We start from the raw sequence: 23,862 nt of genomic DNA, 5'->3' as shown, positions 1-23,862 counted from the left end.
GCTTCAGAAAGCCCAGCGTTGACCTGTTTTTATTATTTTTATTGGCTCCCTTGATGATAGACAAACTGGCCTAACCTGGGGCCAACAGAGCCAGCAGGAAATTTAGGTCACGGATAGTTGCATTTTAAAAACTCCAGTTTTTAGAGGCTTCTCAATCATTGTAATTGATTGATGATAACATGGCAAAGAGAGCTCTTAAATCATGAAAGGTGGCCCAGTAAAGACAAACGGCTGGAGATTTTGTTGGATGCACAGTTCCCAACTCCCTATGGTGTTCTGTTCTGCTTTTCCGAAGAAGTAGTTTGTCCCTCATTTCTGCAACTTATGGCCCAGCTGGCCTGTTTACAGAAAACAGCCTCTTAAACTTGGCAGTTCTGTTTGAAGCACAGTGTAACATCATTTCCCAGGAGATGGGGAAGAAAACAGTACAAAAAAAAAAGTTTATATCCCTCCTAAAACACATGTGTGTTTTAAACTCAACAGCCATCGAAAGTTGTTCTTTTTGTCTTTCTCTGAAATCAAGGCCTTCGCCTTTCCTGCTAGCCCAAGTGAAGTCGTAACTGAATTAGATGATTTGATAACTCTTGTAAGCTTCTTACAGGTTCCTGCTCTTGCTTTGGATAAATGCTAATCTGTAATAAGAACTCCAAGTAGATAGCTCTGTTCTTCCCAGGATACAGGAAGTGTGGCCCCGTGTAATGGCATTTTTAGAAGATTTTATTGAAGTAAAATGTCATACACAAAAGTACAGCTCAATGAATTTTTACTAACTGAAGACATCTGTGAAATCAGCGCCCAGATCAAGAAACAAGAGTATTACCAGCAACCGTGGAAGCCCCTGCTTTTGCTGCCTCCCGGTGACTCCCTCCTTCCGATGGACAGGGACTTCTAAAAACATAGATTAGTTTTCCCTGGTTTTTGTATTTTACATAAATGGAATCATACAATATGGCCTTTTTCATTCAACATTGTATTTGTGAGAGAGGAGAGTTTGTTGTTTTAGGAGAGTGTGGATCACTCTTTATAGTTGCGATGTAGTAGTATTCCGCTGTGTGACCATGCCATGACTTTTCTGTGATGGCATTTTTAGTGGGAGAGAATGTTTGTAGGAGCTGTTTCACTGCCTCCGAGGACTTCATCATTTTTCAGTGCCGAGGGGTCATTCGCCCCACAGACACAGAATGCCAGCTAGCGGCAAGTGGCCCTTACAGGGATAAATTCGGGCAAACACATTCATACTTTGAAATTAGACTCTCTGGGCCACTTTACACTGCCTATTCTTTCTATGAAGCCTTTTCGATACACTCTCTTAACTTTTTCATGCATCACTCATGCCATCATTTTGCTCACTCCAGAATCCTTCGTTTCATGCTGGTCCCCTTTCTCACCATCCCGAGCTTAGACATCCCCCTTTCTGAAATACTTACATCTGTCCCCTTCTTATCCTCCAATCCCACCCTCTCCGTCATCTCCTTTGAATCACCTCCTTTTACTCTGAACTTCCTTCCAAAAACATTGGAATAATTCTACGTTCATCTCTTCTCTCACATGGTGTATTCAGTCCATCAGCAAATTGTGCTGGATTTGGCTTCACAGTATTTCTGGACTCCACCAATCCACACCACCTGCGATGTGCCAACTGCAGAGCAAGCATCATAACTTAGGTTACTGATTGCCTCCTAACCATCTCCCTGCTTCTGTCCTGGCCCGTCACACTCTGTTCTCTTCGCCACACCCTGCACGATAGCCTTTTACAACACCTTTCTGATTTATACCATTCCTTTGCTTCATCTGGAAAGGAAAGCAGCAGTTCTAACAGCGGGCCGCGTGGCTCTGAGTCATCTGTGTTCTTCTCTGCCCCATCTTACCACCTTCCCATTTCTCTTGTGAAAGGAACTGAGCCTGTCCATACTAAGGTCTACATCATTAATCTACCACTTTCTTTCTGCTGTTCCTCATCTGAAGCCCACGCTGTAGCCCCGATCTACTGTCTTTAATTCAGCAGCCCCCGGAGACCACTCCTGCCATCTTTGGTGACTTCAGCATCTGATTCATTTTTTTGCGTATCTCTCCAGTGCATCCTGTCCTTTTCTTCACGTAGTTGCAGATACATGTGGAAAGCTAGGCTGTTTGTGCAGGATACCCTGGGTTAACAGCTACACAGAACCGGAGGTCTTGCCCGGTGGTCTGGCTGCCCTGGGTGCCCACCAGCTGTCACAGGGCTTGGAGTGGGAGGTAAACATGGCATGTGACACCCTAAATGAGAAATACTGCTTTAACATTTGTGGCCAGAACTACATATCCCTCTACCAGAGGAATTTAAACCTGGAATGAGGTTCTGGAGCCTGTCCTGTACCTTTTTGGGAGATTTTAAGGAGTTGCAAGTCAGTAAATCACCTGTGACTTATCTCATCTGCTGGGTTCCCTTGATGATTTGTTTTAGTCAGAATCCTGGTATCATACTCGGTCTCAAGGGTTTGGATTTGCTTTCCCCATAAACTCAGGATTCCTTGTGACCAGGAAACCCTGGAGGAGGAGATGCATAGTAGCCAGATACAGGTTCTGGAGAAAGACAGTCCTGAGTTGGATCCCAATTCAGCTGTTCACTAGCTGCTGTCCTTGACAAGCAACCTTTCTCATCCTCATTTTCTGCCTCTGAAATAATCATGCCTGTGTTACAGAGTAATCAGGAAGATTAAATGAGATAATCTATAATTACATCTTTGTAAGTGTTCATTTCTCTTATTCTGGGGTCAGCTGCTTCATTATAGAGGTAATGTTCAAAGGAGTGAATTAAGTGCTGGAGATAGCTTTTGGAATAAGACGTGATTCTTGCCACCAAGGATTATTCAGTCCTAGAAGGGAGCTAGACATAAATAATGCAATTCAGTGTGATAGAGCCATGGTAGAGGGAAAAAGAGGCTTCTCCAGGATCACAGTAGGCACATTTTACACATCTAGGGAAGCTCTGAGGAGATGACACTTGAGTTGAATCATGAAACCAGGTAGAGAAGAGGGAAGAGAACATTCTAGGCAGAGAGATAAACACAGAGGCAAATGCTAGTAGTTCAGCAAAGCTGAAGAATCACCTGTAAGGAAAGTATTCATGATGGGCGAGGCTGAACAGATATGTGGGCTATGAAGGTAAAGACAAAACAGAACTGTGCATGTCATATTAAAGGCGTGATCTTGAAGGCAGTAGAAAGCATAACATAATTTTAAAGAGATTAAATTTTTGGTTTAAAATGAGATAAATCATGGCTAGAGATAATGGTAGTTACAATTTAGGGCATCTAGGAAGGAACAGAGAAGAGGAGACGGAGATAAAAAGTCATGAGGACTTGGTGGCTGATTCGATGTGGCAGGGACAAGAGAGAGCTTCAGTAGAGCGCAGGGTTCCATCTTGGTCAAATGGAAGAAGAGTGGCACCACAAAACAGGATAGGGAATGCAGAAGAAAGAGCAGATTTGGCAGTAAAAACCTTCATTTCAAAAAACAAAAAACAAACAAACAAAAAACCTTCATTTCACTTTTACATATGTTGAGTTAAATTTGCAGATGAGGGGCACCTGGGTGGTGCAGTCACTTAACCATCTGTCTCTTGATTTTTCACTTGGGTTGTGATCTTGGAGTCATGAGATCGAGCCGAGTCAGGCTCCACAATCAGCGAGGAGTCTGCTTAAGACTCTCTGCTCTGGGGATCCCTGGGTGGCGCAGCAGTTTGGCACCTGCCTTTGGCCCAGGGCGCGATCCTGGAGACCCGGGATCGAGTCCCACGTCGGGCTCCCGGTGCATGGAGCCTGCTTCTCCCTCTGCCTGTGTCTCTGCCTCTCTCTCTCTCTCTCTCTCTGTGACTATCATAAATAAATAAAAATTAAAAAAAAAACCTCTCTACTCTACCTCTGCCCCTCGCATCGGTGTACTGCCTCTTTAAAATAAACAAATAAATCTTTTTAAAAAATGTGTAGATGAGATATATAAGTGGAAAAGTCCAACAGACAGTTGACTTTATGGGTAGGGAACAGAGAAGAGAGATTTGGTTGGAGATACAGATTTATGAGTTATATTAGTATCCAGATTAAGGTGAGAAACTGAAGGAATCTAGGATTACAGTGACTCCACCAGGATATTTCATTTCCTATACACACAGCTGTCTGGAAGTTGTTAGGTGATCCTGTCCAGATGCCACTCAAATGTGGTCCACGGACCAGCAGCCTTGGTATCACCTGAGAACTTGTAGGACGTACAGAATCTTCGGGCCCTATCCCAAACCTAGTGAATCAGCATCTGTGCTCAACAGGTAATCCACAGGCACATTACATTTTTAGAAGCTCTGATTTATTTTTTTTAAAGATTTATTTATTTATTTATGATAGGCATAGAGAGAAAGAGAGGCAGAGATTCAGAGGGGGGAGACGCAGGCTCCATGCCGGGAGCCTGATGCGGGACTCAGTCCCGGGACTCCAGGATCGCGCCCTGGGCCAAAGGCAGGCGCCAAACCGCTGAGCCACCCAGGGATCCCTAGAAGCTGTGATTTAAAGAAGCACACTGCTCTGCTTTCCTCCCAAAGAACACAGTTGAAGCAATCCTGCCACTACTTTATCTGCGTTTTAGCCACAAGGAGGGGAAAAGAGAGTAGAAAATGATGAGCTTTCTTTTTAAGTTGGTGATCATTGGTATTTACCGTATTAGAAATTAGAACTGAGAAAATTCTAATTTATTTCTAATTCCTTTAAAAGTAACCTGTTACATGCTAACGTAAATATTTTTATGAAAAATAACTATATTTCCAAAACAAAAAAGAGTAAGCAAGAATGGCATTGGTTTGTATTTTTGCAAATCTCTTTAATGTCTCACTGAGCAGAAAACAGCTGGATCTTCATATTTGCCTCCTCACTCAGTACGCTGCCATATGTTGTTTTGGTTGAAGGTTATGAAGAAAATCCAGCCTCGTGCAGATACATAGTTGGAAAAGGGAGGGATATTTTGATACAAACAAACAGTGATTTCTTAAGGGTAAATTGTAATGTGGAATCTGAAACCATATCACTGAGCTTTTTGTGCTCTTTTACATTAAAATCCACTGGTCTACCAATGTATTTTGGATAGATCTTCCGTCTATTCTTGATTTCTTACATCATATCTTGGTCACTTGCAATATTGGCTCACTGAGTTATATAGATCTTCCAAATGTTGACACAATTCATTATGCAATTGAAAATAATCACATTTGTAATGTCACCATTGATCTCATCAGAAAAATGTTTAAGTACAGAGAATCTGCCAGTGGCCGACATAAGTTTTCCAAAATTTGAATTTTTGTTTAAAAGCCAGAATTTTATCATTGGCAATAAATATGTCAGTTGTTTTTCTTGAAGAAACAAGATTACTTTGTTCATTTTTGAGAAAATGTTTGCCAAATATCTGAGTCTTAATAATAGCAATTTCTCTGTCATTCTTTCAAGTAACAATGGTTTTACGTGACAGAAATAATTAGTTCAGTTCACAACCCAAATAATTGCATAGATGTTTTTCTTTGAGTTAACCATTGTGCTTTAGGATAGCGGAGAAATGCTTTATGCATAGTTCCTACTTTGTTACACAACATATTAAAGAGACATTCATTTAAGGCTTGAGGTTTTGTAAGATTAATAATTTTTACTGGTTCATCAATGGCATTCTTACGTGAATTAGGCTTTTAAGAAATTCCATCTGTGGATACATAGTATAATGGTAAAGAGTACAGTGACTGCTAGCATAGTTTGGAGCCATTCTCTTTGTTCAGTTAAGACACCAGCAATCTACCTACCGTTATTTTTGTGCTATTAGTGAGAATGTCAACACAGTAATGTGAAAAAGGCAAAGAATGTTCTAGTAGCATTAAAAAAATAGTTTTGACATCCTGAAAAGACCACCGGGATCTTGGGTCTATAGACCACATCTTGAAAACCACTGTCTTAATGATTATTCGGAGCTTGATGAATATTAGCTTATATGATACTGCATGGTTTTGGACTAATTCTAGAAAAAAAATTGTTAAGTAGCAAATTTTAAATTTGGTGTGTCTCTCTGCTCTCCCTTTTTGCGATACCCCTGAAGGCACTCCCCAGCACTGTCCCTTTGGGACAGATGGGATGAGTACCGCTGAGGTACCTATTCATGCTTGCTCTGTTTGCTTAATTAGTCCTTTGGCAAGTATTGATGGGGCCTTGCCATGTACCAGGTTCTTTGTCTGGGCTCTGGGTCCTGATGCGGAGCTTGTCATGCCCTCACTCACAAAACCACTTGTATTCATTTCCTATTGCTTTTGTAGTGAAGCAAAACAAATCTAGAAGCTTAAAACAGCATAAATGTACCATCTTACACTCTGTAGGTCAGAAGTCCAACACCCGTCTCACTAGACAAAAATTGAGGTGTTGAGAGGGCACCTGGGCGGTTCAGTCAGTTAAATGTCTGCTTTCGGTTCAGGCATGATCCTGGGGTCCTGGGATGGAGCCCCATGTTGGGGGTCCCTGCTCGGTGGGGAGCCTGCTTCTCTTCTTCTGCCCCTCCCACTGCTTGTGCGAGCACACGCTCTCGCTGTCTCTCTCTCTCTCAAATAAATAAATAAGCAAAATCATTTTTAAAAAATCGAGGTGTTGGCAGTGCTGCATTCCTTTTTGGAGGCTCTAGGGGAGCATGTATCTTCTCCCATTTTCTGGTCTAGACACCCCTGTGTTCCTTGGCTTGTGGCCCCCTTCCTCCACCTTCAAAGCTGGCAGCATTGCGCTTCTCTCTGACCATAACCAGGACAGGGTCTCTACGTTAGGGATTCTTGTGAGTAGACTGGGCCCACCAGGTCATGCAGGATAATCTCCGTCGCAAGATCTGTAACCACAATCACATTGGCAAAGTCTGCCGTATTTGCTTAGAACATATTCATATTCTGGGGGTTAGAGTGTGGGCCTTTTTCAAGGGTCATTACTCTACCTACCAAACACTCTTAGTAAGTGTATGTTAAATAGTTGCTGAAGGAATGAAAAAAGGTTCTTATCCTATTGGTCGTTTCCCAGAACTTTGCTCCTCCCTGAGATGATAGTCGATGGTGTAAGACTCAGTTGAATTACCATCTCTTCCAGGGCTTGGTTTCCCTCTGGTGTGTTTCCACAGGGGACAAAAACATCTAAAGGACTTACTGCATCTCCCCTACTGTTTACTCGTACCCCTGCTCACCTGTAAGCTCCTGGAATCTTGTGTCTTGCCTTGTTCTTTGTATGCCCAGAGTGTAGCCCGGTGCCTGGCCCTTAGTATGTACCCAGTAAACATTTGTTGAAGAATTCAGGAGTGCATCAGTGAATTAGCCCCACATATACCAAGGTACGTTGGTGCATTTTTGCATTTTGCCTGAGGGCATATATAGAATTTCCCCCAAAGAAGCAGAGTGGCCTTAATCCTGAGAATTTAAAGGATGACGAGGAAGGCAAGTGAGGTTTTGGGGCCAAAGAGCCTTCGACACTCCCTCCCCTCGCTGGCAGCACTCCATAAGCCTGTGAGCAGAGACTGAGCTGAACCTTGGAGGAGCTGCAGAGATGGGTTCTCCAGCAGCACGGTAGAGTGGCTTCGAGTTTCACTGAGGGCCTGCAGGCGACCCCTCAGAGGAGCAGGTGTGGAACGAGCCCTGCCTTGCTGGACAGCCACCAGGAAGATGGCCTGTTGGCCCCTCAGGCCTGCAGACGTAGCCAGCATAGAGCCCGACTCTGACTTCACCGAGGTGCTTTAATTCAGCCAAAAAAAAAAAAAAAACGCTTTTCTAAAGACAACATGCATTTTACAGAGAGCCTTTTGTATGGAGTTACTGGGGACTCATTCAAAAATAACATGAGCTCCAGACTGCAGAATTAAAAAAAAAAAAGTTTCTGTCACTGTAGACACAGCTCTAGTTTTCCACCTCCTACTGGTTGGCCCGTTTATATCAAAATGAATGAGAAACTTAATCCCTGGTACTTTATAAAGAAGTCTTTTTTTTTTTGCTTTGGTTGTGGTTTGCTCTGTGTGTGCTTTTTTCATGGCAGTGTTTAATAATGTTTATATTGCCTTTAACCTTTGACTAACTTTGCAGTTAAGTTCCCAGATGCGGTGTCACATCCACCACTCGCAGGCTGCTCCTCCCTCCTTTGAGACTGTGAGCTTCTTATTCCTAGAAGGTCTCTCCATCCCCACCGTTCCTCTTAATCTCTCCTACCGGCTAAGCAGGGAGTCCAGGGGGTAGTAGGCAGTAGTGGTGGCAGGCATTTAATATTTATTGGAGGCTGTGCACCAGGCACTGTGCTTTGTGATTTACTTCTGTTATTAGCTCTCGAGAGCAACCTTATGTTGTCTGGCCTCAAATGTAAGGTAAAGTGTTTTCCCCAAAATCAACCCTCAGAAAACAGGGAGTCCTTTTACATTTGGGTCCTTACAAAGACTGCCCCATTGTGGGGACTCCTGTCTTATAAACCACGAAGTAGTTTGAGTAATTGCCCCAATATGAAAATGAGTACCTGAGGGGTTACTTAATACACAGACATTTGTGGTATTTTGTCCACTTTACAGGTGACAAAACTGAGTCTTGGAGAAGTTAAGTTGCCCGAGTTCACACAACTTATTAAGGGCTACAGCCAGTTCCCAGGCAGATAATTTTACTCCTGTAGCCTCATTATATATCCTTCCCAGATTCTTTCAGCCTTAAAAAGGTTTCAATCTAGGTCGTTTCCTTCTTCTCATTGAGGCTTCATTCTAAGAGCAGAGTGTTGGAAAATGGAAATACATCCAGTCTGGAGTCATGCTTTTGTGGAGAGTACTGGGGGGGGTCTAGTTGGCTTTCTAAGCCAAAGTGTGTAGGATTCCCTCCTGTTCGTCCTTGCCAGACGATCCCCCAGCCTCCCTTTGCTGTTGCCGGGAAGTTCATTGCTTCCAGTTGGTCCCTTAACTTGGCTGATGGCTCCATTTGTGAGGAGTTCTGATGCTATCAGCTGGAACAGTCTTTCCTGGAATTTTCAGTCCGACAAGAGATCCCAAAGTACCTGGATTTGTCTCTTCTTATCTTCCCTTCCCTCAACTTTGCTTCCTCTCTCCTCCCCTCCCCATCTTGCCAATAAATATTTTAGTCTAGATTATTTTTAGATGTATAGAAAAGTTGTCAAGATAGTACAGGGAGTTCCGTATATCTCTCACCTTATTGTTAAAATCTTACAATACTGTCATACATTTGTCAAAATGAAGAAGCCAATATTGGTTCACTATTAACTATAGACTCCAGACTTTATTCTGATTTCACTATTCCCCTCCCCTGCCCCTCATGCTCTTCCTCTGTCCCAGGATCCCATTACATTTTGTCATTAGTCACATCTGGCGTGTGCTACTTTTTTAGTCTTCCCTTATTTTTTATGACTTGACAGTTTCAAGGAGTACTAGTTAGGCATTTTGTAGAATGTTCCTTCATTAGGATATATCTGTTATTTTTGTTGTGGGAATATGGGATTGGGAGAAACATACCACAAAAGTGAAGTGCCATTCTCATCACCTCATATCAAGGATGCATGATATCATTTGACTTATCACTGGTGATGTTAATGTTGATCTTCTAAGATAAAATTCTCCTCCCTCCTTTTTCCATACACAGTTTTTTAGAAGCAAGTCATTATGTGCAGCTCACACTCAAGAAGTGGGGGCATTAAACTCTACCTCCATTAGTGGACAATATTTATATAAGTTATTTGGAATTCTTCTGAAAGGAACATTTATCTCTTCTCCTACATTTATTTATTTATCCATTCATTCATTCAATCACTTATTTATATCAGTATGGGGCGAAGCACATTTGTTTGTCTTGGGGTTATAATCCGTTACTATTTTATTTTCTTATGCAAATTGTTTCAGCTTTGCCCACTGGAAGGCCTTCCAGTTGTTTCCTGTGTCCTGTTGACATTACCCATCCTTTTGTTTTTTAAGGACTGACTTACTTTCCATCACAACAAGATCTTCCAATTTCTTCTTATGTTTCCCCTGTCTCATTCCTAGAATTGGCCATTTCTCTGAGAATCCCTGATTCCTTTTATTTGCAAATGACATTAGAAACCAAGATCTGGCTACTGGGTGTGCTCATTGCTACCAGGGTGTCATTACTTCAAGATCCTCTCGGTGGCAGAACTAGGAAATAGATGTATGTATATCAGCCCATGTCATACAAATACCTATGATATTTCCATATTTACATTTGTTTCTGCAGTAAAACTTTTCTTTTCTGAGCATTTATATTTTTCTGTGTAGCCAACAATGAAATGTGATTCACTGCTACAGTCACCAATGGTAATGGCCATCTTCTGGTCAGATCATGTCATTTTAGAGACGAAGAGATCCTGAGAAGTTTACTGGAATCCTATGAAGTTAAGGAGCTAGTTAGTGGTACAGACAAGTTTGGAATCTGGGCATTTGAAATGGAGTCTTTATTTCCACAACATCTCATGCCTATTTAAGACTTATCAGTATTCTTGGCTTTGTATTCAACTCAATAATTAGCTTTTGGGAATGCTTTAAGCAGATTAGAATGTAATTTTATAAATAAATTTATACATTATATAAATTAGAATTAATTTTATAAAATTACAAATTTTATAAATGTGCAGAGCTATTACCTAGCTGACAGAGGTCTGCTAGAGGGTCACTAATGAGGGAGTTTGTTCTCCAGGAAAAATATTAGATCAACAACTTGAATATGATGCTTACTTGAATATGATGGCCAGATGTTAGTGGACGAATCTTTTCAAATGATTATGATGATCATTCTATCATATTTTACTTTTTGTGACTATCTTTTAAAAAATCCTTTTGGTCTAGGAAGAGAATCAATCATAGGGCTCCTATAGGATACTTGATGTACATACCTGGTTTTTAGAAATGGGATATAAAGCAATGAAGGAATCTGCTTAATGTTATCCAAAATGTTGGTGATAGGGTAAAAAGGAAAAATGAGAGCTGCAGCCCCCACGGCCTCACTTCTAACAGGCCAACCACACAGCTCCTTTATTTTAAATTGCTCTTGGCAGCTTGTAAAACAAAGAATACTTAAATGTTTTTCTCCAGAGACTCCTGAGGCGGTAGGACAGTCCTAGGATGACTTCAAACGTTTCAGCCATTTCCTTTGAGAAGTGGGTGTGTTTACACTTGGTAAATCGTGTCTTGTCACCATGTAACAGTAAAATCTTCCTGTTCTTTTCCATCTGTACCTATTCATTCCAGAGACTTATCATTTTGTTTTTGTTTGGTGCATTGTGAACATCCAAGACTTTTAGTGGAAATAAATGGTAACAGCTGTTTTTCATGTACTAAATAATATAATTGTGAACCTTAACCTTGAGATGATATATCCAAATTTTTCCAGGTGTGGAAATGACTTGACTAGAAAAGTTCGTTTTGGGGTAGTCATCCCAATACAGAATCACATCCAGCTGCTTGCCATCAACTTCATTCAAAGAGCATTTCTATAGGCCTTTTTTTTTTTTTAATTCCAACACTCCCTTCTTAACTTCACCTTTCCTCTTTAAAATAGTGTATTTTCATACACATAAACATACCCACACCCTACAGTCTCATCTTCCTCGTTTCCTGCTTTATTCCTCTCCATAGCCCTTATCACCATCTACTATATTATATATTTTGCTTCTTTAGCTTTTTAATTATCTGCTTCACCCAACTAGAATGTAAGCTCTTTGAGAGCAAGGGATTTGTTTTGTTCACTGCTGTATCCCTAGACCCAGTATAGTACCTGGATCATAGTAGGTACTCAATGAACCCTTCTAAATGAATGACATGAAAGTTGCAGTTATAATCATTTGGTCCCTGATTTTAATATAAATACAAATAGTTGAGTTTTATTTTATAGGATTATTTTATCTTATAAGTGAAATAAAATGCATACTTATTTTTTATTTTTAAAGATTTTATTTATTCACTTATGAGAGACACACACACACACAGAGAGAGAGAGAGAGAGAGAGGTGCAGAGACACAGGCAGAGGGAGAAGCAGGCTCCATGCAGGGAGCCTGACACGGGACTTGATCCCAGAATTCCAGAATCATGCCCTGGGCCGAAGGCAGGCACTTAACCGCTGAGCCACCCAGGGATCCCCTAAGATAGATACTTACTTACTTACTTACTTACTTACTTACTTATTTATTTATTTATTTATTTTGTAAATTTTTATTTATTTATGATAGTCACAGAGAGAGAGAGAGAGAGAGGCAGAGACATAGGCAGAGGGAGAAGCAGGCTCCATGCACCGGGAGCCCGATGTGGGATTCGATCCCGGGTCTCCAGGATCACGCCCTGGGCCAAAGGCAAGTGCCAAACCACTGCGCCACCCAGGGATCCCTAAGATACATATTTAAAATGAGAATTTATTCACCAAAAATCTCAGAATTTGTATGAGACATGGTATAGTTACTTAGACGTTATGCAGTTACTCCAGAAATGCAATGCTCTTATCACATGCAAGGAATTTTGAAATTAGTGGAAGAACTAAAAGGAAACATTTTTTAAGTTGTTTTTTAAAAAGATTTTATATAAAAAAATAAAAAATAAAAAAATAAAAATAAAAAGATTTTATTTATTTATTCATGAGAGACACAGGCAGAGGGAGAAGCAGGCTCCATGCAGGGAGCCCAATGTGGGACTCAATCCCAGGACCCTGGGATCACCACCTGAGCCAAAGGCCGACGCTCAACCACTGAGCCACCCAGGAGCCCCCCTTTTTAAGTTTTAAAGTAAATTACCTTCAGATTCACCCAAAGATATCTTGAGCCCTACGTGATATTGCCCAGTTTGATCCCTTAGTCTGTTCACCAGGTTTAGCAGAAAATGATTGTTCATTGTTATAACAAAAAAAACTATGATCCAGTAATCACACTATTGGATATTTACCCAAACAATACAAAAGCACTAATTTGAAAGGATATATGCACCCTTATATTTATTGCAGCATTATTTACAATAGCCAAATTATGGAAGCAGCCCAAGTGTTCCTCAAAAGATGAATGGATAAAGAAGTCATGTATATATACAACAGAATATTACTCAGCCATAAAAAAGAATGAAATTTTACCATTTGCAATGACATGGATGGAACTAGAGAGTATTTTTATGCTAAGCAAAGTAAGTCAGTCAGAGAAAGACAAATACCATATGATTCTATTCAGATGTGGACTTTAAGAAACAAAACACAGGAAAAAAAAAAAAAAAAGAAAACCGAAAAACCAGACTCTAACTATAGAGAACAAACTGATGTTTCCTGAGGGGATGTGGGTGAAATAGGTGGTGGAGATTAAGGAGTGCATTTTTCATGATAAGCACTGAGTAATGTATAAAATTGTTGAATTACTGCTTTGTACTCCTGAAACTAACACTGTTTGTTAACTGTATTGGAATTGAAATTTAAAAATTTTAAAAATAAATTAAAATTAAAACAAACTTGATTTTAAAATAAAATCTATTCTGATATTTGCCAAAATGGAGAATATGAAAAAGAATATACTGTGAAATTGTAGGGAATTCCTCCAAAAGAATGTCAGCATTTGTTTGGATATATAGATGCTGACATGTTTTTATGTCATATCACTTTAAATATGTCATTTTTAAATCATATTGCTTAAAAATACATTTTTAAAATTTAAAACCTCTGGTATCTGAAGTACTTCACACTTACTAAACTAGTGGGCTCTTATTAGTTTCAGCAATATGTAAGAGAATGTAAAAGTGTCTACAGCTTCATTAGTTGTGTTATAAACTAGATCACACCAGTCATCCTACTGCCAAATTTCTTGCAGCATTCTCTCCAGGACAAGAAACAGACAAATAAAAAGCAGTCTAGTCGGTGAACATCACAAACTTGTTTGCAAGCTATCTTTGGACTGGTGCAGGACATTAATCACGTCTTTGTACAAGAATGACCTATTTTCCTATTACCACCTTTAATTTCAGAGCATTGGGGAGTCGACAATGTCTGTTGTGTTAAATCAGCTGCTGCCCATGATTAAGCCTTTGAACCAGAGGACCAAGGATGACTACAGCCCTGAAGAGCTGTTGATCCTCCTGATATATGTTTACTCTGTCAGTGGAGAGTTCACAGTGGACAAAGATCTGGGAGAAGCTGATGAAAAAGTGAAGGAAGCATTGGCTCGGGTCTTTTGTGAAGAATCTGAGTTGTCACCTTTGCTACAAAAAATCACAGGTGGGTGTTTAATAAAAAATACAGGACGTAAACATCACTGATACTGAAAAGGTTTAAAAGTAAAGGCATTTTAGGAAGAGGATGTAACCATCTTCTTTGAAGTCTCACAGGGTGTAATATCTTTAAGAACAAATAAAATGTACAACCTATTCAAAGGGCTTTTGTTGACATATTTTCTTTGAGATTTTCATTCAAACTTAAAACACACACACACACACACACACACACACACACACACACAAAGCTGTTCCCTAAGATTAATGTTATGCTATGTCATAAGATTGAAAATTGCAATTTCCAAGAATACTCTCATATTTTTTACTTCGTATTTCATTTTGAATCTGAATTAAGTGTGGTATCCCAAATAATATCCAAACATGCCAGTAAAGTAGGCAGTACTGATTTGGGAAAAGCATCTAGTTAAATATCATAAAATCTAACCATTTTTACTTTTAGTAAGAACTGTGGTGTAACTCACAGAGACATTCATTTGTGTTTTTCTTATTGAACTCCTTATTGTTTATATTTTGGGCAAAATTTATTTCCGTTAATATGGATTGAGCCCAGATCTGTTTAAGAATGAGAAATTGTTAGAGCTTACATGCAAAATTTAAATACTCTGAAGACATTACCTAGCTCCGATTCATTCATGAATGCATGTGTGTGTGTGTAGGTTTGTATAGACCTTGGCATTCAGGAAGGCTCCACTGAGGCACGTTCCATATTTTCCAGCATCTCCTCCTGTGGCCTGCTGTGCCTCCCTGAAGGGAGTGTCTGGATCACTGAGACAGAGGCTGCGTGGCTGGCCACCTAAGTGCCCCATGCCTATGTGCTGGCCTTCATGCCCACGGCTGACCTTTCCTGTGTTTGCTTATGGAAAATGAAACCCTGATGAGATGGAAACCAAATGAAATTTCCATGAAAATGAAGCATTTCCTTGCTTCATCTAGAACCTATTTGCCAACTAAAAACCTGCTGAAGGAAAACTTGTGGAATTTGCTCCCATTTCATTAGGTTACAGCACTATATGCAATTATGTGTGTTTGTTCGGCTATAAGTGGATATTGACTTCAAAAAGTTTAATATAGTTTATGCAGTGCTTCGAACAGTAATTTGATTCAAAGTAGATTCGAATGCTGGGAGAATTTAATTAGAATTATTCTTAAAATGCATAATTTCAGAAACAGACAACAAAGATGATTTGTTTTAGCCGAGGTTCTTTGGATGGCTTTTCTGTAACGCTATGATGTTACTGTATTATTTCAGGAATTGAAGTCATGCTGGAAGAGTCTTCATTTAATACTAGCTCAAGGTGTTTATTGACCTAGCATTTCACTCTTTATTACTTTCTCTGTTTGCAATTGCTTAGGATATTGCATTCTCTTGCTTTTAGATGTGATTTCACATTTAAAAACACTTCCGTACACTCATGCTTATATCAGGAAAATTAGTAAGTTTAGCAAACGAAGCTTAAAAAAATGAGAATTTTTGGAAAGCTTAGTATATTTAAAAACTTGAGAGGCATCTTATTATTATTTTGTAATATAAAGTATACATTCTTACCAAGATTAACTTTGGATGTATAGTTTAAACAGGGTGGACATGATGTGCTACTTAAATTTGATGTAAGTGAACCTACCAGTGGAATACATGTGCCTTGATCCAACTCTATGGACACCAAAAGGACTTTATTTCTGAAGATAGACTTTTATTTGGCCATAGGCATACCCCTGTTAAGTATGTTGGAAAGTCAAATGTCTCAATAAGTAGGATTTATGTTTCTAGTGAGTTGCTGATGCAACTGTTTACATCTCAGTACAGAGAGCACTAGGATGGTGTTGGGGTAGCAGTGACTTGATCTTGTAGGACAAGGGGGGATAGTCCATCATATCCTGGAAGAATTGAATCACCTTCCCAGTGCCTGGCCCATTGTGAAACTAGGTTAGCCTGGCTTTACCATGAACTTGTGCACAGTGTTGGGTTGATGTGATTCCAGTTTCTGGTCGTGGCTCACCTGTTCCTGAGTGGCAGAATTTGTTTCATGCCTTGTACACACCTTGGGGTGGATGAAATTTGGTTTAAAAGTATTATTGAAAACAAGCAGTTAATCAGTAGAATTCCACTCTTTATTATACTTTTACTAATCTAAATGTTCATAGAACCAAGGAGATAATACTTTTCCTGTACTGAATATTCAAGCATGTGATCATCACCCAAAAGTAAAAAGGATCAGAATTTGAATCCAGGCGTTCTGGTCCTGGAGCCCAGATCTTTAAAACCTACCATCAGCTCACTTCCATAACGATTGCATTTATTATATTTTGTGACTTAACACGTGCTTACACTTACTGTTTGTTGTATGCCGTGCATGCTCAGCCATTCCGTTATGTTCGTATTTTACAAACAGTAAATAATATTAATACTTGGGTAATATTGTAGATATCACCTGTTCTTTTTACTCTGTCTATAGTAGCTACTTATGTTTCCTCATACTTTCCTGTTTTTGTGCATGTATTCTCTTTGTTTCTGCATTGCTATTAAGAAATTAAAATATTATTTCTAGTCACTGTAATCTATTGGTTGTCTGGCTTTCCAAAATAGGTGTAGCAAAATTCTTTTAAAATTCTTTTTATTTCAATAATATCTCTTGACAATAATTGCCCTGTGTTTAAAATTCTTACTTCGTTTTTATTTGTTGAATATATAATTTACTTTTGGCGATTTCTTTCATTTCTCCCTATTCTTCCCTTTTATGGAAAGGACAGTGAGCAATTGTAATTGGCAAAACAAACCAGAACTTAAGCATGGTCAACAGCAGCATACTATTTTCCTTTTGATAGCTAATTTTACGGAGAACGGTGGGCAAAAAAAACTCTCTTTTCTACTTATACAAAATAACAAGTGCTGGTTCTCTGGGTGTCAGGGATAGAAGTTGTAAAAAGAGAATTGGTATGACCTGAAAATGTCATTGACTGTGCTTTCTCAGTCTTGCTAAGTTCAAAGAGAGTATCAGTTTCCATATACGTTAGTGTTTGCATAGCAGTCACAAGAGAAAACCAAGGAAAGCCATTTGAACTTTCTTCAGAGAATGAAAAAAATTCTAATTTTAAAAATTTGTGTAAACTTGGAATCTCATGATACAAGGGGGTGTGTATCAGATAAAGCATAATGCTTAGATGTAGAAATTCTTGATGCAAAAGTCCTGGCTCTGTCATTTCCTAGCAGAGTTTGTCAGTCTTCATATCATCCACCTTTAAACGTTGATAGTAAACATAAGTGCCGTATTGATGACCACTCAAGGACTTTACTGAAAATAAGATGATATTATCTGTGTGAGCTAAGTTCCAATCCATACACACTGTAAATCTTCTTCTATGGCTGTTGTTCTTTTGATAGCATCTAGCTGTCATGTCGGGCAGTGCTTCCGAGCTTTATTCACATCGTTACACCCATAGATAATGAGTACATTTGCATAGTATGCTCAGGTAACCGGACAGAACTTTCTGGTCAGAAGCAACCAGCCCTGGGGCTTTGCCCACTCCAAGTGCTACCTACCTAACCTGTAAACTGACGTGAAACAACTTGGCACACGTGTAACCTATTAGGAGCAAATCAGAACTCGAGGGTGTGTTGGTCAGAAGGTTCTGGAACCAGAAAACAAGGAGAACAAAACTTGCATGTAGTTTTGACACCCAAAAATATTTTGGAAAAGTTTATTTTTGGTAAACAGCTTTTATATTACTCATTGATTTATGTCTCTGGATTTTTATATCTTTAAAGAAAGGTCAATAGGGACTAGATCTGTTGAGTTTAGTGTTTAGTGTAAAGCTAGGGAATGAGTGATTCAAAGTATCTAAAAAAAATCTGTACTTCAAGATAGAGGCATGCTAATACCATGGAAACTATATTTATATTTATTACACTCTTATTCTTCTTCCTGTTGATAATTTGGGATTATCACTTATTGTATCATTGTATAAGGGTTACACCTAGATATAGGTAGTGGGAAATTTACCAAATTAATTTAACAAACAGGAATTTATTTTTTTCTCAGCAGGAAGTTCAGAGACAGGCAGCAAAACTCATGTTCTTTCCGATGCCTGCCTGCCTGCCTGCCTCCCTCTCTTTCTCCCTCCCTCCCCCCTTCCTTCCCTCCCTCCCTCCCTCCCTCCTTCCTTCCCTCCTTCCTTCCTTCCCTCCCTCCATTCCTTCCTTCCTTCCTTCCTTCCTTCCTTCCTTCCTTCCTTCCTTCCTTCCTTCCTTCCTTCTTCCTTATGGTTTTGTCACTATGGTCATGAGGTAGGCACCCCTCCTTGACTTATTATGTCCATGCTTCACGCAATAAAGAAAGTTGAAAGTAAAAGGCATATACTAACAGAGTCTACCCTTTTATGTATTAGGAAAACAATAACATTTCTCCTGTCCTACTTTAATTGTTGGCTACAAGTGAGTTTCATGACCACCTCTGGCTCCTAGAGAATTTAAGTATTTTTAACTGGGCATATATTTATCATGAACAAAGTCAAGGTTCTGTTAGAAGACAGAAGATGAGAATGAATAGTAGGTAAAAAAACAAGAACCAAAAAACAAACTTGTATTAAACTTGATATAATTATTGTTTTAGGCATCCCTGATAGGGAGAGTTCTAAGGCAAGATAGTATACTGTGAGATGGAGTGATGCCCAAGGTACTTTAATTTTACAGTTATAATATTGAAGTTTCTTTTATAGGATATGCTGAAATAATGTGCTATTATGTGCTAGTATCACTGGACTTACATCACAAATATTTTCAATCTATCAATATTTATTGGACATGTCTCCACACTTGCTGTTACTCTAGGCTCTTGAGGCATAGAACCCCTAGGGATAGTGGTGGTGGAATGTAAAAGCTCTAAGCACAGGATTAGGAATTGTGTATCTGGGTTTTAGTTCTGACTTTGGATCTTAGTAGTTGTGTGATCTTGAGTAAGTCATTTAACTTCGCTGAATCTCGTTTCCTCATAAGTCAAATAGGGATAGTAATGATAGTACCAAACTCATGAGATAAAATCTTCAGTGTGCTTGGTGCAGACCCTGGTGCATGTGCTGTCAGTGTTTGTTCTCTACATCATTATCATTATTTTTATCATCATTGGTATTTTGTTGCCATGAAGCATTAGAAAAATAATAGTTAATAACATCATTATTATAGTATCTGATATTTCTGAATAATATGACAGTGTTTAAAGCACTTTCATACCCAGTATCTCCTTTGATCTGAGACAAACATGTGAGTCTGAGCCCATAGCTTACATGTCTAAAAAATATGCCCCAAACTCAAATGAAATATATATATAGTGCTGTGTTCTGAGATATTTTTTTTAAAAGATTTTATTTATTTATTTATGAGAGACACAGAGAGGCAGAGGGAGAAACAGGCTCCATGCGAGGAGCCCAATGTGGGACTCTATTCCAGGACCGTGAGATCACGCCCTGAGCCTAAGGCTGACGCTCAACCGCTGAGCCACCCACACCCCTGTTTGAGATAATTTATTCACATAACTTACTGCTAATGTTTCAAAAATGGTTTGGGACAAAGAGTCTAACATGGTATCCAAATTTGGAAACAGTAGAGTTGTAGTTGTCACACTATGTTACCAGTTTTTCCATGGTGATTCCTTTCCTAATAAACCTTTTGTCTTTAGGCAAAACCCAGGTACACTTTTGGTAGGTCCCATAGTTTCCAAGGTTTTTATAAGTGTAAGGGATCATAAGGTATACGTTATTATGCTTTATGGTTAGAAAGGCTATCAACAGTTATCCAGTCTATTCACTTCGCACATGAGAAAATCAAGGTCCTGAAATGCTGATTGACTTGCCTCAAATCACCAACCAACAGCCAGTTCGTGGATAGGACTGGAGTCTGTGTTTCCTAATTAACAGGCCAGAGTTCTTTTTACCTGGCTAGTGATACCCAACTTTTTGGCTCATGCATCCCTAGGAAAATATAGGATTTAGAGCAAAAGGTTCACAGCTCCATGTGTGCTTTATGTATCATCTATAAACTAAGTATTACTCTTCACATATAAATATGCAAGTCTCTATAGATACCATTATGATTTATAAATTGTAAATTCATTTAAAGATATTTCTGAAGTTATAAAATATTTTTCCTAGTATCTTTCAATTAAGAAATACCAAAAGCGTGTTTATATAGCATCCTCAGACTTTAAGTATGTTTGAAACCATGTGTTACAATAGGAGTCTCAAACTCAAGTGCTTATGGGGTTCAGCACGTAATATAAGTAAAGTGGTTCAGTTATAGAAAAACAACGTTGAAAATGTGATGACAATTAGCAAAGGATATTTAGTCTTAGTAGAGAGGGTGATAGGGAATGGGAGGGGTGATGTCAAGCTGGGGATCCTCTGACTGTTGCCAGGAGATCACGAATCTGACACTCCAATCTCTCAAGAAACCAGGAATATTATTTTTTAATACAGTATGAAGAGCAGGTTTTGTGGGAGAAATGTTACATAAGTTCTCCTGTGAAGATGGTATTTTTCTTGCTAAATGTATGGTTGTGCTTCCTTTACCACATAATTCACAGGACTTTTGCATAAAATACTGGCAGGATTCCTGTTCCTCTAACTGGAATAATCAGAAGTTCACATTGATTTGGGTAAAATTCATAAATTATCTTCATGGCAGACCATGATTTTTTTTTTGGGGGGGGGGTGACCATGATTTTTTACATTCTCTTCAACTTTGTTAGTGTTTCACTTCAAGGGATCTTGTTTCCTAAGGTTGGTTTGTTTGTTTTTTTTTCCTCTATCCCTTCTTATGTTCCAAGACCCTTTTTAGGATCAATCACATAAAACAAATAAGGAAAGGCAGGTCCAGTTTGGAAAGCATTGTTCTTAAGGACACTAGGAGGATATAGTCTAGTGAGCTCTTGACTAGTTCCCTTGCATCCCCTACAGGAAACCTAATAGAGGAGAGTCTCTTCATCCCTTTTGAATGAGGAGGCAGTTGAGAATTTGTTTTTCAGTGGGTTGTGGTAGGTACCTCATGGTACTTTCAGGTCCACTTTGTGAATGGAAAGCATTTTTGGGCCCTTATCCATAGAGAAACAAAGCCACATTCTACAACCAACAGTAAAAATCTAGTTGCAATGATTTATGTCAGCTTTCCTCTTTTGAAAAGCTCAGGTAAACACAGACCATATAAAATTATTATTGCTATTTGTGTCTGCCACTTTATTATAAAAACTTTCATCTCTGTTACCACAAGGCATAGATGCTTTATTATGTTAGTAGAGATACGTCTTTCAAACAAAGCATTTTTCGTGGTTGGCCAAGTACTTTTCCCAGCCTTGTAGAAAGTTGGTCTTCTTAGTAAAATATGAAGTACTTCCAAACAGAAAATTGTAAAAGATGAGGATCCAATAAGAAATTCTTTTTTTATGCTTCTTTACTGTATTACCCTGCATTCTTTCCTCATCTCACAGGTTTGCCTCAGTAATTAATCAAATTTCAGACTGTGCAAATCTGCAGATTATTGCTCCTGAGGGCACTATTCCAATTGAAAAACAGTTTTCAAAATTTTAAAACTCTTTCCCTGGAGAAGTTGTTCCTTAGACCTTAAGTATCCCTCCTAGTTTGGCAATGACAAGGCTGTTGCTGTGGTAACTGGAAGAGTGATCCTAAAAGCTTGTTACCAACCTTCATGTTACCCACACTTGAATGAAAACTTTAGCTCATTGCAATAGGTGACAGTGTACAAAACCATGATTACAGAATCCACCCACTCAGCTGGAGGAGTTCAGGAAGTAGGATAAAATTTATTTTAGAAAGGATCCTACCTCATTTCTTGCTTGTAATTTATGGATTTTCAGTTATTGTGGCATTCCAATATTGGACTTTTTATTAAGGAGTACACCTTCAATTCTAGCGTTTCAGAATTTTTTTTTTTTTTTTTTTGGCTTCAGGGCTGCCAGAACAAAACAAAACAAAAAACAACTTTAAGACTGTTGTTTTCCATTATGGTTTGCAACACAGTTTGGTATAATAAGGTCTATTTTTCCTCTTGATTTCTAAGATTTCTGCTGGAAACTCTGATGAAGAACATATGTCTGCCCTAAATCTCTCCCATGAGAAATGTTGGAACTGTTACATTTAGTTTTACTGTCCAACATATTAAAATAGTTAACCACACCACATATTACAAAACAGCTATATCAAGTGAAGTTTAAAATATTTATTTCATATTTAAAATATATCACAGGCTGTGTAGAAAGATATTTAGATCTGCCTATTAAGGTAGCTAGCTAGTTAAGTAGTTTTGCTAGCATATTAAAGGTTCACTACAAATTACTTTCTCAAGTACTTAATTTTTTCATGTCACATGATAAAAATAATCATCCTTAAATAAGACACTATTTGCGTTAGTATTTATATATATGCACAACTGTATAAGACATACTGTGCATATCACTAATTTTTGTGTCTGCACATGATGTCAATATTAATTGTTAATATGACAGATGTAGATTAATTATTGCTGATTCTTATTACTTACACATTACATGTGGTATAAATTTCTCAATCATGAAAAGAAAAAGTAGAGTGCATGGAATACAAGAATAGTTTTCTTGAACATATAGCTATGGATGAAATAGGAGAGATGGGGTGATGTAGGTGAAGAGAGTACAACAGTGGGGGGGGGTGCTAATTTTTACTCCTAAATATGCCCATATCATAAAGCTAGTATGAAGGTTAAAAGACAAAAATAGTAAAAATAAGTACGATCATAGTGATTAATGGCTATTCAAGATAAAAATGTTAAATATGACATTAAAAACATGAAATGGAGAGGGAAGAAAGTAAAAATGTTGAGTTTTAGAATAGGATCAAACTTAAGTTGTTATCAAGTAGACTATTGTATGTAAGTCTCATGGTAACCACAAAGCAAATCCTATAGTAAATACATAGAAGATGAAGAGAAAGGAATATAAACATACCTTTGAAGAAATTCACTAAACAAAGGAAGATACCAAGAGAAGATGAAAGGAACAAAAAGGAGCTCCAAAAATAGTCAACAAACAATGAACAAAAAAATGGCAATAAGTAATACCTATGAATTAGTACTTTAAATGCAAATGAACTAAATTCTCCAGTTAAAAGACATAGAGTAGCTGAATGGATTAAAAAAAAAAAAAAAGACCCATCTGTAGGCTGCCTATAAGAGACTCACTTTAGATGTAAGGACATGCACAGACTGGAAATGAAAGCAATGGAAAAAGATATTCCATGCAAATGGTAGCTGAAAGACAGCTGGAATAATTCTATTTATATCAAACAAAATAGACTTTAGAACAAACTTTAAAGACACAAAGATGGACTCAGATAATGATAAATAGGTCAGTCCAACAAGAGGATATAACATTTGTAAATATTTATGTACCTGACATAGATGCTCCTAAATAAACAAAGCAAATATTAACAGATCTAAATAGGGAGAAGTAAACATCAAAACAGTAGTAGGGAATTTTAATACTCTACTTACATCAATAGATTATCCAGACAGAATATCAATAATATCAGCATTAAGTAACACTTTAGAACAGATGGACTTAACT

The 23,862-nt window shown here is 38.5% G+C and overlaps 1 protein-coding gene across 3 annotated transcripts in view; it reads left to right on the top strand.

The window, feature by feature from the left end:
• Window positions 1–23,862, top strand: part of SCFD2 (sec1 family domain containing 2) — a 421,592-nt gene that overhangs the window by 174,731 nt on the left and 222,999 nt on the right. For 2 of the 3 annotated variants that reach the window (XM_041724100.1, XM_041724101.1), the window contains exon 5: window positions 13,994–14,243. In XM_041724100.1, coding sequence (XP_041580034.1) covers window positions 13,994–14,243 — 250 coding nt within the window. Of the gene's footprint in view, window positions 1–13,993; window positions 14,244–14,975; window positions 18,352–23,862 lie in introns of those variants that run through there. The other variant, XM_041724102.1, reaches the window with a different exon arrangement.

The sequence above is a fragment of the Vulpes lagopus genome, chromosome 12, assembly GCF_018345385.1.
Source record: "Vulpes lagopus strain Blue_001 chromosome 12, ASM1834538v1, whole genome shotgun sequence".
In the NCBI taxonomy this organism is placed as follows: domain Eukaryota; kingdom Metazoa; phylum Chordata; class Mammalia; order Carnivora; family Canidae; genus Vulpes; species Vulpes lagopus.
This window is presented reverse-complemented; position numbering and strand designations above follow the sequence as displayed.